Source organism: Lipophrys pholis, assembly GCF_963383615.2.
Source record: "Lipophrys pholis genome assembly, chromosome: 9".
NCBI classification, from domain to species: Eukaryota; Metazoa; Chordata; class Actinopteri; order Blenniiformes; family Blenniidae; genus Lipophrys; species Lipophrys pholis.
In genome coordinates, this window is record NC_137639.1 from 9,238,264 (window position 1) to 9,250,922 (window position 12,659).

At 44.8% G+C, this 12,659-nt stretch overlaps 1 protein-coding gene across 3 annotated transcripts in view; it reads right to left on the reverse strand.

Moving 5' to 3' along the window:
* rspo2 (R-spondin 2) overlaps positions 1-12,659 on the reverse strand; it is a 65,981-nt gene that overhangs the window by 16,525 nt on the left and 36,797 nt on the right. For 2 of the 3 annotated variants that reach the window (XM_080470632.1, XM_080470631.1), the window contains 2 exons: positions 10,433-10,576; positions 9,968-10,156 (listed from right to left, as the gene is read on the reverse strand). In XM_080470632.1, coding sequence (XP_080326758.1) covers positions 9,968-10,156; positions 10,433-10,576 — 333 coding nt within the window. Of the gene's footprint in view, positions 1-9,958; positions 10,157-10,432; positions 10,577-12,659 lie in introns of all 3 variants that reach the window. The other variant, XM_080470630.1, reaches the window with a different exon arrangement.

A 12,659-nucleotide genomic window follows, 5' to 3' on the forward strand; every position in this document is an offset into this window, starting at 1 on the left:
GTTTATCTGCAAGTGAAATGCCAGGAGATTCATTTAAATCAATGAATGCCTAAACAAAAATGTAATGTTTCAATTATGTATGGCCAAATATTTGGGGTAAAAAAGCAGCTCAAATGAGTTTCTGGCTTTCAGACCATAATATGCGATATTCAAGGGAAGCACGACATTCCGATTTTTGGAACCATTGAAATTGTCTGTTCTTCGTTGTCCGTAAAGTGCCAATTTCCAAACACATATTTATAAGTGGTTTCCGCACACGGTAAGATGACACCGCTAACCTGTGACATCACCTTGGAGTTGCGCTTTTCAACCTTGATCAGTTGGCTCTTGGCTTCTACTTACCATTGTAATGGCTGCACGTTTATGTCTGTGCCTCCTCCTGTTTGTCCCTCCTGTATTTGTCACAGCTCGTTCACAGGCAGAAACGCCTCGTCGTACACACAACCAAGCGATTGCAGACCTGTACTTAGGACTGTGCGTCTTTTGTTGTGTCTACATGTCTATGCACTGGGTCCTCGCTCGCGGGCATGAGTGGGTCTGAAACCCCAGCCTCTTTCGGAAATAAAACAGCTCTAATTAAAAGCTATGATGCCTCTGTGAAGACACCCGCCAGAGAGGCATTTGGGAGAAGGACACAAGAGGCAAGGAAGGGAGAGGAGAGGGGGTCCTGGTGGTTGAGGTAGTGCAACTGTGCAGCAGATGTTCTCAGGCTCCCCCCGTTCGACTCCTCGCCTTCCTTCTTTTCTCCTGCAGCGCACACGGCGCCCCTCCGGAACAATGCGCCACGCGAACACATCTTCCACTGTGACATGCACATTGTTCCCCGAGCCAGTCACTGAGATATGCGATACACCAGAGATGGGTGTCATTCGAGTGCAAGACAGGAACAGAGAATGGAAACAGGGACGAGGAAAATAGTACATAATGCGGTGACTTGTTCCGCCTGTGAGGTCTGTTTTATTGTTTGTCGGTGTCTATTACATGTTTCTCACACTCTGCCATTGCAAACTGCATCTGTGTCTGTGTGTGTGTTTGCATCCTCATGGTGTGTTAGAGATGAAAGCGTTTTCAGGCCCCCAGGAGAGCTGGCAGCGACAGTAGGCTGGCAGACAGAGGAGGAGGTGAGTCGCAGATCCAACTCTGACCAGCTTGGTTTATCTAAATGTTGGTTGACAGACTCAAAAGCTTTATATCACCAAAAAAAAAAAATAATTACTATAGGTGTGAAAACAAGTGTATATGATTGTTGGTCTTTGGCCCCGTTTATACAATATTTTCAATTGAGAACAGATTTTTTTTTTCTGTTTTGTTGTCCGTTAATACCACAATGGTGCTCAGGACCACTGGAAATGCAACTTTTTGAAAATTTGCCCGAAGGGGGAACATTTTGAAAAGACTCAGTGGAAATGGCTAAAATACAACTTTTCTGAAATGCTGCTCCAACTCATGTGCACTACGGTCATAGTAAATAGTTTTTCTGCACATGTGCAAGCAGATGGACAATAACAACAATGGCAGCCTCCAGAGTGTCAGGACTCCCAGTCCATATTATTATTATTTATAGTTGAGAGTCACCCGTAATCTGTCGATACGAATGTCCGGTTATACGCCATTGTTAATGTTTATAGCGTATTGTTTGTGCATGTGTGTGTGATTTCATCACCAAAATAACCAACAGCACCAACTTATGGCCTGGCATGCTCACCTCATCCTTTTCAGTGTATTCTGCCATTTTTGTGTAACCAGACATTGTTTTAAAAATGTCGCCATGTAAACACAAAACTTTTCTAAAGTGAAAATGCAAAAACGATGCGTTTTCGCTTGAAGTAAGTTCTGCTAGTCTGAGTATGGACATTTGTTTATCTGTACTTTTTTTCTTCCATAAAAGAGATAGAGCCACTTAAAATGGCATTTGGATCGCTGTGAAACACTGCAAGTCCATAATAAATTGCTTTAAACAGGGTTAGGAAGTTTTATCATCAGTTTTATAGATTGCCACCCCTGAAACATCCACCTATCTATCCATTTTCTCCCACTTATCCGTTTCCAGGTCGCGGGGGTGGCAGTCTGAGCACTGTCACCAAGATCACATTGCACCGATTAAGAACCTTTCCTGCAGGTGGTGAGCCCACGGGAAGGTGGCGCCCGGCGTGGGGCATGAACCCACTACCTTGAGATTGCGAGTCTCATGCTCTACCAACTGAGCCACCCCTGAATCAGTTCTGTAAAATACTTGCTATATTTTTTCCATGATCAGCCATGTGAAAATGATCATCAGACTTTAATCCTACCTCAAGAAAACACATCTGTCCTCACTTGTTTTATAAAACGCCAAGAAAGAAGAGTATAAGTTGAACTCAACATCAAAGATCTCATCCCAAGCTGTTGCCATCCATCCTTGTAAAGACGCAGACTGTGTCTCGACAGCTGTAAAAAAATCACAGGGTGTAACGGCAACAACTGCCCCATCCAAAGGGAGCGTTCACCGAGGAGTTCGCTTTACGACCCCCGACTGTGTCATGGGCAATATCAGCCAATATACCGCACAGTGGGGGGAAATAGCTCCCGTTTGTGGAGCATGAGAACATAAAAACATTCCACTTCTGTACAGTATCTCCCTCTTTTCCTCCTCCTCCTCCTCCTCCTCCTCCTCTTTCCCCCTTTCTCCCCCTTACCGCTTGCTGCCACTTTGTTTGTTTGTGTATGTCTGTTTTTGATGGGGCTGTTCATGTCGGCCCCATATGCCGCACTTCCTCCATCAGGACACGACAACGGAAGACTCCCCGCTGGGTCGCCTCTAAATGCACACTTGGATCTTCACACATTTCAGAGAGTGATTTCGTCTCTGATTTCAATCAAATGCAGATCACAGTCACAGAGGAGCTAAAATGCCAAACTGCACTGTAGAAAGGTTTGCACATTACCTAGCATGGACAGAAACACAAATCCACGCCTCCAAGCGAGGCAAGTCTTACTACTAAAGGGTACGGCTGTGTATCTAATGTGTGTACACGAGCCTACAAAAGGCAGTTTAGCAAAACCACAACTCAACTGGGCCAAAAAGTGTGAAGAAAAAAAAAAAACACGAACCCTACACTCACACCCCTCCTCTTTCTTCCTGCTTGGAAAAGACCAGATGACAATAATGTGGAGTATGGAGCCCCAGTCAGTGCTGCCGCTGATCCCTCCTCTTCCACCTCCCTCCCTCCATCCCTCCACCCCCTGGTCTTTGAAAGGCCTCCACATGTTTATGGCTCATGCCTGTGGTATGACGATGGATTCTCCATATAAAAGCCAGCAGGATCATGGGGTGTTTCAAATATTGCTCTCTGAAGACAGTTGCTGACAAAATGACAGCAGCCATATTTATTTTGGTCAGAGAGCAGGGGCACTTAGTGGGGAGTTAATCAGAGACACCTCCCTCATCCCTTCTACTTCCACACCAGCTTCCAGAATCACCAACTGCCCTCCTCCTCCTCCCCCCTCAAATAAAGAATGTACCCAGGCCAGTGAAGTCTCAAAGACTACTGGAAATGACTTTCTCCCGCAGTGGAAGATTTAACACTGCTAAACTGCACAAGTGATAGAAAAATAAACTGAAGTTCGGTTTGAGATCATTGACATAAAGTATGTGTTGATTGCCTGTCTAGACATGCGACTATATAATTAATTTTAGAGAGATATGAAACATGAGCTTTGTGAGTGAGGCAGACATCAAGTAATTATCTATGACAGAGATGTTCGGATATGAGATAGCTGAAGCAGGACTTATGTTAATTTTGAGTGTGACCACAGGGGTGACCATAACTGGAATTGGCACAGTGAAGGTGGAGGCTCGGCCAAGTTAGTGACAGGTTGATGTGTCTATCCTTTTCACCCATGCTCTTATTCACGGCACAGTGTAAAGCTCCCAAAATCCCCTCCGTCATCTCAGCGCCTTAGCCATGTGTACGGTGCAAGAAAACCGTCAATGAGTTATTCCATTTGTTTTCTCAATTTTGGCATCATTTAATTAAATTAATGAATGATGTGAGTTTTGTGTGGTGGGTGGTTGGGGGCAGGGCCGTCCGCCCAGTGAGACACCAACCCAGAACTTGTGTCCGGAGCCAAAGCCATCAATGCCCCCCAAAGGAGACAGAGTGCTATCAAAGCCTCCTCACCCGCTACTGTGTCAGCCCCCGTGGAGCGGCCTTATTAAATGAAGATTAAGCCATGGCTCCACCAGTCACAACAGGCTGCACCGTGAGGCACAAATACTAACTATGACAGGATGGCTGCCAATTAGTGCTCTCCTTCTGTCCTGGGAAAGCGTTCCTCACCCCACTCCCGCTGGCGGGAAGAATTGATCTGGATTGTCCGTAATATCACAAGGCCAGAGATCAAGACTGATCATCACCTGGCCATTCCGCTGCTTCAGTAATCAGAGCGGGATTTGTCATCCAGCTCTCTCGTCCAAATGTCAAGACTTCCTGTAGAGCACACCCGGCGAACATTAATTGGAGTAATGAGTTAAGTACACAGTGGAGCTGAAGTGCAAACCTATGTTCTCGAAAAGACTTTAGAGCGGTTGCATGAGGAGAGCGCTGTCATCACTTGATTAGGACAAACTGTGAAGAAGAACAGGCTCCATGAATTAGTTCCATGTTGCAGGTGTGTATCTGTTTTAGAAAGCAACAGCTGGCCTGCTAGAAGAGGGATGCATTTGACAAAAACACATCCAGAAATGTGTTTGGATATCAGGTTTCCAAGTGAAAAACAGGCCAGGCTTCTATGTGATCTTGCTGAGTCTGTAAATAAGTGCTCAGAAGTGAATGGCAACTTTTGCCAGGTTCAACCGCTTGGCACAGTGAGTGTAAACACAAAAATTGTGTGTCACCCGCCTAAATGTATGCATGTGCGTTAAATGCTCGTTTGCACAAAACTACTGCCAGGAACCAGAACAGTTTTGGTGGTTCATGCACTGATACAGCAATTGAGCTTCCTCCAGCATGGATTTGGGGTAATCACCGGCACTTGGTGCATCGTTTTACATGAGCAGGGACTTTGGAGCAGATGGCTCACAGACAGTAAGGACTAGGAGGTCTATGGCACAGTGGGTTCACCACAAAATGAGACAAAACCTGGAAAGAATCCCACGAGTCAACCAAATCCTCTTGGGATCTGCTCGATTTGGGGTAGAGCTGAGTTAATTTGGGTCCCCTGTACCAGACTGTAGGTGCCTTTGTGGTAGTGTAAACAAATGCCCGCCATCCTGTCATGTACAGTGACCTCAAATACCAACAAAGTCATTGTGGTCCTTTAGAAGTCACCCAGTCAAGGAGTGATGAGGTGGTAGACTGAGTTTTGGTAGGTTTATCCTCTTCTGCACCCCACCGTAGAATGCAAAATTGATGACATTGGGAAGAAACTGAGCAGATGAAGAAGTTATCACAGTTACAGTATAAACATAAACTGCTCTGAGAAGTTATGTCAGACAGTAGGAGTGGTGGCTGGATCCAGGCACTCGAATGACTTATGGAATGGATGGCTTGGCCTCAGTTGAGCTCTACAGCAGAAAATGTTTCTATGGTTTCAGACACTAGAGATCAATACTCCCACTAAGGCTTCTAGCTCTCCAAAGTACAGGTACATAACCCAATGGCCAAATATTATCATTATATTCTCCTTCTCTCGTAACCCCCCCCCCCCCCCCCCCCCCCCCCCCACACACACACACTTTTCTTTCCATGAAGTCAGCAAGCAGGCTGTCTCTGAAGCATTATGAGCTCAAGGAATCAAGAGTTAGAAGCCATTTCAGTGATTGAACTGCACTGTTCTGGAAGGCAAAGTCTAGTCAGGTCCAAGTTTTGGTATGCTCTAAGTTTTTACTGTTCCATAACTTGCTATAGCAAAACGTCTGTTGTTTTTGCAATAACTTTGGCTTTAGTTGCCTCCTAACACTAACAAATCCAATCCATCGAAATTACCTTCACCAACAAACAAAGCAAGCACAGCTGCAGAAATGTCACTCCTGCTTGCTGCCTTTAAGACTTTGTGCTGTCTGAGAATCTGAAAGCCGATTTGGAGCGACTGTGGACAATTAGCCTACCGATTGCAAGAGTGTGTTTGTGTTGGACTTTAGTCCGTCGTAATCCCAAATCAGGGATTACCTTATGATCCTTATTTGGGAGTTTGAAAGTTGTTTACACAACATCTAATATTACTGACACGGCAGACACAGCCATGGCTTGAAGATAATTGAAAGTATAGAAAATGAAAAGGTGCATCAATGAGGGTCATGTCATATGTCTGTTTGTGCACCAGTAAATCTGATGACAGGGGCTGCAGGGAATTCCTTGAAGGCATCAATACCAAACAGCCGGGAAGCCACTATGGTGTTATCGCTCTACTCAATACAATACGGGGGAGGAGAGAAGAGGAGGGACCAGTTCTGTCAATGAAGAGCACTGGAGAAAGCTATTAATAAAGTATCTTTATTGTTTGGAGCCTGTCAGGAGCACCACTCTGCTGAGCCAGAGGATGGTCCCCAGAGTGGTACGGCGCATGCATTTCATCTCATTGGTACAGTGTATACAATCAGTTTGCAGGTGAGCCAAGCAGTCCTGAGACTAGAGGTCCGTATTCTTGCGGAGAATGTCTTGCAATGTCTCCGTAATGTAAGAAAGGTTTCTATGAGATTCGAAGAAACATTTCCTTCTCGTTACATGGAACCCAATCCAGAATAAGCTGCTATATTGTGTAAAATATCCACAATGCAATGGTGATTCAACCATTTAGACTCAAATTTTTTAGATGCATTAAGTGGACTGGGAAAAAAAAGAGTCATATCGCTGTATCCTGAGCGTCTTTGCTTCTTTTATGGTCAGAGTTATGTTTCTTGTGGAATCATTTCTGCTCACAATACTTCATTGAGAGGTAAACCCCTTCCAATCGAAACTTTTGGAGGACTCAGCTTTTCTGGAATTTCCTTTTTATGAGCAGTTATGTTATTGACGTATAGCCAACTGACCTCAAATGTGTTCAAATTTTTAAGTAGGTTTTTTTTTTTTCTGTGCTCTGTTGTCCAAGTCCAAACCAAACATGTCTCTGGAGATTGTGGATGAACAACTACATCCCATTTTCACTATATTGTTGAAATTTCCAGGCAGTCACGCAATATTTGGTTATTCAGATTGTCTCAATGCATTTTTCTTATGTGTTTTTATTCTATATTGCCATACAGTACATAAAGTTTAGCTTTGCAGCAATGACACCTATCAATCATTTAAAAATTCATTGCAGTTCATTGGAAACCAGTGACATGGACAATATATTTCTGTCAACTTTCAAAAGTTCCCTTAAAATTTGCTTTTTAGCTCAACCAAAATATTGTTTTTTTGTTGTTTTATTTTAAAGCAAACTAGCGCACATTTGCATACGCCAAACAATTGCTCCCCCCAAGGCATTTTGTAAGACGACAACACAGTGTGTTATCAAGACACCGCTGTTCTGACAAAACACCGATGGAGACCAGCAACCGAAGCCAAGCAGTGCAAGTGATATATGGTGTTTACACTGATGAGCAAGTTGCACAAACGTGGTTTACCCGACTCGTCATGTCGGCTGTGAAAACGCCTCGCTCCTTGACAACGTCTGGGCTTTACCTTCGCTGCCTGAGTGGATGTTTAACAGAGGGATTAACCCGTCTCAGACACAGAGGGACAAGAAGAAGATCATTGTGCTCGTGCTAAGCTGGGAGACAGGGATCCGTCAATGACGTCCACTGTAATTTAAATACGCAGATATGTAGAAATACAAGCCAGGGTGATCAGATAAGCATTGCCATAAATAGTGTATAGATACATTCTGCTCCTCTTATTTCCTGTCTCCATTTAATCCACAGCATCTTTACGGCCTGCGGTTACATAATCCTGAGCTTATCCTAAACATTGGTGTCTGGTATCTAGTGAGTGGAGCTGATAAAAAAAAAAAATTCATTTTTAGATTGCCTTAAGCTCTAAATGATTATTCAGAACACATTGGACATTTTCTTTTCAATTTAATAGCCACATACGGAGGTTATAGGTTTCCTAATTCAGTTTAAGCCCCAACAAAAACTAATACCACTGTGCAGCTCCTGTTATTTTTAAGTACCTCTTGAGGCCTATAGCTTCCAAAGTGTTTAAGGTCACCAAGCAAAGCACTTGATAATGAATACTGCAGCTCTTCTTCCACGAGTCTCCGACCACTCTCCCATCACCTGCGTTTCAGAGCGCGGCCTCTCATCACGCCGGGCCGTGCTTTATTATCACTCGCGGGAAGTGATTATTTTACAATGTCTGACGGCCGAGCTCCTATACGACGGCGCTGGATCGGCAAAGTGTTTCTCCCCCCGTTCAACTTGAGCCGTTTACAATTTTTACATTGTATTTATTTGAACTTTGGAGTGTTGCATTTCACTGCTTTTTGCCAAGTGGGGACTTTTCACTAGCAGTGGGGAATTAACAACATATGCCCAAGGCTGAAATTTGCCTTTATTAAACTGGCCACCGCAGCACTTCACAAGCCCGGAGAGCCCTAAGATGCACACGTGGTGACACTTTTACGTGCCCTTTGTAAACCGCCAGAGACGTAACTCAGTTGTTGGAGAAGGGCCTGCACTGAGAGGTTTACAATGACCACATCGCCGGGGACCACTAGCTTCGAGTATGACAAACACAGAGGTGGGAGGTGGGAGGTGGGGTGGGGGTGCTGCTGAAGGATTTGAGGAAAAAAAACGGCCTCTGCTGGGCACTCAGTTTCTACTTCACAACAACTTCCCATCAGTGACTTCACGCTCGGGATAATTGACGGCTGTAACCATGGTCAGCAATGCCAAATTTTAATTAAAGAAGGCCATAAAGTTTGGAAAAGGTCAAGCAGGCGAGATGGAGTCACCCAGAGGTATGTGGGGGTTGGGGAGAAATTTCCCCAACAAACAGGATGAGGGTTCAGGAACTAAATGTGTCACAGAATCACAGTTTCCAACCCGGACAGAAGCCCCTGCCTTGGAAGTGATGAAATATGAGAAACTATCAGGGTTTATTTCAAGTTTATTTACTCTTTCACCACTTTACTCAAGGACTCTCCTATTCAACACTCCAGGCCAAAAATGGAGAAAAATCCTCGAGGTTAGAATATTTCCTTCTTTCTGTTAAACAATGTTTTTCTTCTTTTTCTTTTTTTTGACAGGCTAAATGATATTTGCCACTGTAATTGCTTCCTTATTTGGAGAATTAAATATTTACACTTGCCCTATCCTAATCCAAAGTTTATGAGAGAAGTAAAAGTGCATTAGGGAAAAGAGATTTATTTTAAAAGCACTGCTAACTGAGGCCGTCATCCCAAATGGTGTGTTTGGATGGTCTGAGAGAAAATGGTTTACTCTGAAAAAAAACATTTCCCTGAGCTGCATTCGCACACGGACAAATTCCAGATTTGACTTCTCATTTAATGGGCTGACATACATGCTGTGCGCACCGCAAATATCTCTCAAGTTGACAGGAGGAAACAGAGACAGCCATTGAGGAAAACCTGCAGCTAGTACTTTGAAGAATTCCACTGAGGAGACCAAGAGGGGGTTGAAGAGAAGGGGCAAGGGAGGATTGGGGTGGAGGGAGGAAATATATCTCAGAAAAGGAGCTGGCTGGAACAAGGCTGCCATGGAAAAATACTGATATTTCATGCGAGGAAACGCCACCGTGCACCTCGAAAACACAGACGGTGTAAAAACAAGGCTGAGTGCGAGGTACAAGGGTTACATGAGACAGGTGGAACTCTGGGAGGGGGAGAAGGGGGGAAGTTTTCCTGAGGGATACAGGGCCTGTTTTCTTTAATATTCACCAGAGCAGCGCAGTGTAAACTTTAAAGTGAATGTGGATGGACTTCAGACTGACTGACAGAAGGTCTCTCTCACACAACTCAGCATATGGCGACGTACCATCCTTACCTCTCCTGCAGTGCCTCATGGCCATCTTGCACATCCTGGACTCGGCGATGGTGGGGCAGGGTATCGTGTCTTTAGGTGGTTTCTTTACAATGTGCCGCGTCCGGGTTTCCAGACCCCACTTATAGCCACAGGTTTTGTTTCTCCTGGTGCATGCTCCCCATTCGCTCCACTGACCCACCTCACAGCCCTCTGCAAAGAAGGAGAGAGAGACCAAAATGTCAGTGGTGAAAAAGTAGAGGAGTGACATTTAGGGGTAACACAAAGACCTCAGGTCAAGCTTCAATAAAGGTTGAAGGAGCTTTACTGGGATGCTGTAACTTCTCTGCGTGTGTGGTCCAGTATGAGCGGCTTGTTTTTACCCCCAAATGAGTTATTGAGGTAAAAGTTGGTGTGAAAAAAAAAAAAAAAGAGAACGACAGGTGATTTACATGCATTTTACTTACATATTTGTTTTGTTTCACATACCTCCACACTCCATGGTTTCTTCCAGTGGGGCAAAGCCCTCGGGGCACTTGTCAAAGCAGCGCCCTTTGTGTAGGTAAAAACCTGACTTGCACTTGGTGCAGAAGTCTTTACTGAAGCAGGACTCGCAGTTTTCTATCCTGCACCCTGGAGGAGAGAGCAGAGAAAGAGAAGAGTCATCAGGGTCTGAACAACCCTCTCATCTGGAGTTGATTGAGGGCTAAGGAGTTTGGGGATGGGGTTCTTGAAAGGATTACACTGTCTTCCACCAAAAAAAAAGGAAAGGAAAAAAAAAGAGTTGATGATGCCCTGTGAATCGTTTCTCTTTGGGGACTCGAATGCATTTCAGAAAAGCAGTTTTTTTGGGGTTTTTTTTTTCTGACAGCAGTTTTCCTTTTCATCGTTCTCGTGTTCTGAGTGAGAAAATCAACACAGCAGACATGGTGGGGAATTATTCTCCCCTGACCTCTTTCAACAGACTGAACCAACATCCAATGATCTGGATGCAAACACAGGCTCACATGTTTTCAACTAAGTGGTGCGCTGCAACAGGAAGAAAACATCCCACTGGAGCACTTAATAGTGTCCTTAATATGCCGTCATATCACTCCGCAGTGCTCCGAACGGTGTCTGTTTCCATAAGTGCAGATTATTGGGGAGTCAGGTTTTCATTAAAGTGTGAATGATGGCTCATGATCACAAAGCTTGGCCAGCTGCGTGGAACCTGAAAGTTCTGGCGATGATATAGAAAAGGGGGGAGGTGGGTTGGCGAGGAGGAAGACAGGAGAGTGACGACGACATTTAGCACGGCCACGCCAGATAATATGCCAAAGGCTTTTGTCAGCACGCACGCACGCACGCACGCACGCACGCACGCACGCACGCACGCACGCACACACACAGACACACACACACACACAAAATGGTGCATTTATCCTCCCACGGCACACCCCAACTGCCTCTACTTGACACAGAACATGCTGCTTACAAAAAGAAAGGCATGGCAATGTGTCATCAAGCTCACTGCAAATAGCACGTCAGGCAAGGCAAAATTACAACAACCACACCAACGGGGCGACTCACAGGCCCACATGATTAAAAGGAGCCTCCCAACGCTGTCCAATTTATGCCGTTCCTCTGAAACTCTCTGTGGCCCTGTTGTTCAATAAGCTTCAACCACCGCGGAACCGCAATCTAGAACCTGCAGCCACTGTCGCAGGTAGGTTAGCGTCCCTCCCCCTGTTTGCGTCTTGCACTTGGGGATAGCATTTGTGCATACGCCTGTGGCATGCGTCGCTCACTGTCGTCTTGATATCCCCATGTGAGAAAAACAGAGACCAAGGGCTGCTGTTTTATCTGTGACCCTTACAGGGCCTGGGGAAGGGAAGGTTCTCACAATCACACCCCTTAATTACCCCATCTCCAGCTAACCATCAGGCCTCCTCCTCGACATTCCTTCAAAACAAGGGGGTCCCTCCCCGCTTCACTTTGAACCCTAAAGTATGGCCTCTGCCCACTCACTCTGGTCTCACGCTTCCCCGACCAGTCTAAACAAACCACACACACGCACACACAAATAAGCACAAGCATGCGCAGATATGATTTGAGATAGACCCAATCCACAATAAAAGCTGTACAGTGCTGTAATCTGCACGCAGGGGCAATCATAAAATCTTAATTTCCCTAGTTATTTCCCATGATCTCACTTAAATTATGCGTAATCAGTTTAAACATTTGATTTTATGACTTTATCTATCTTTCTCTTGTCTTTATTTCCCTCTTCCCCAACCTGCAAAGACACTAATGCACCATATAAATGTATTTTGCAATGCTTTTCCACTTATTTGAGTCCCTTCTAGTCCTGACAGCATGAAAATACCATCAGCACAGCTTGATTTGGATACAGAACAAGCCCAACACAGGGAGCAAGCTAATAAATCACAAAACTAATTGGAAAGCACAAAGCTGTCTTTTACCATGTGCACTTCCCAGGCCTGTCGTCACCTGAGAGAATTTTAGCTCTCAAACAAAACAATGAAAAAAAATTAAGTGCGAGGAGAAACAAGAACATCTGGCGGCACTCTCCAGCACTGGAGCTGTTGTGCAATACTTGGTTATTGACAGTAAATATGAGCAACACAGATGTGCCGGACTATTGTGTCCTTGCTGCACCAGTAGCACTTGACAAGATTTCTGATTAAAACATCAGTCTTGGTTTCAGTTTCAGGAG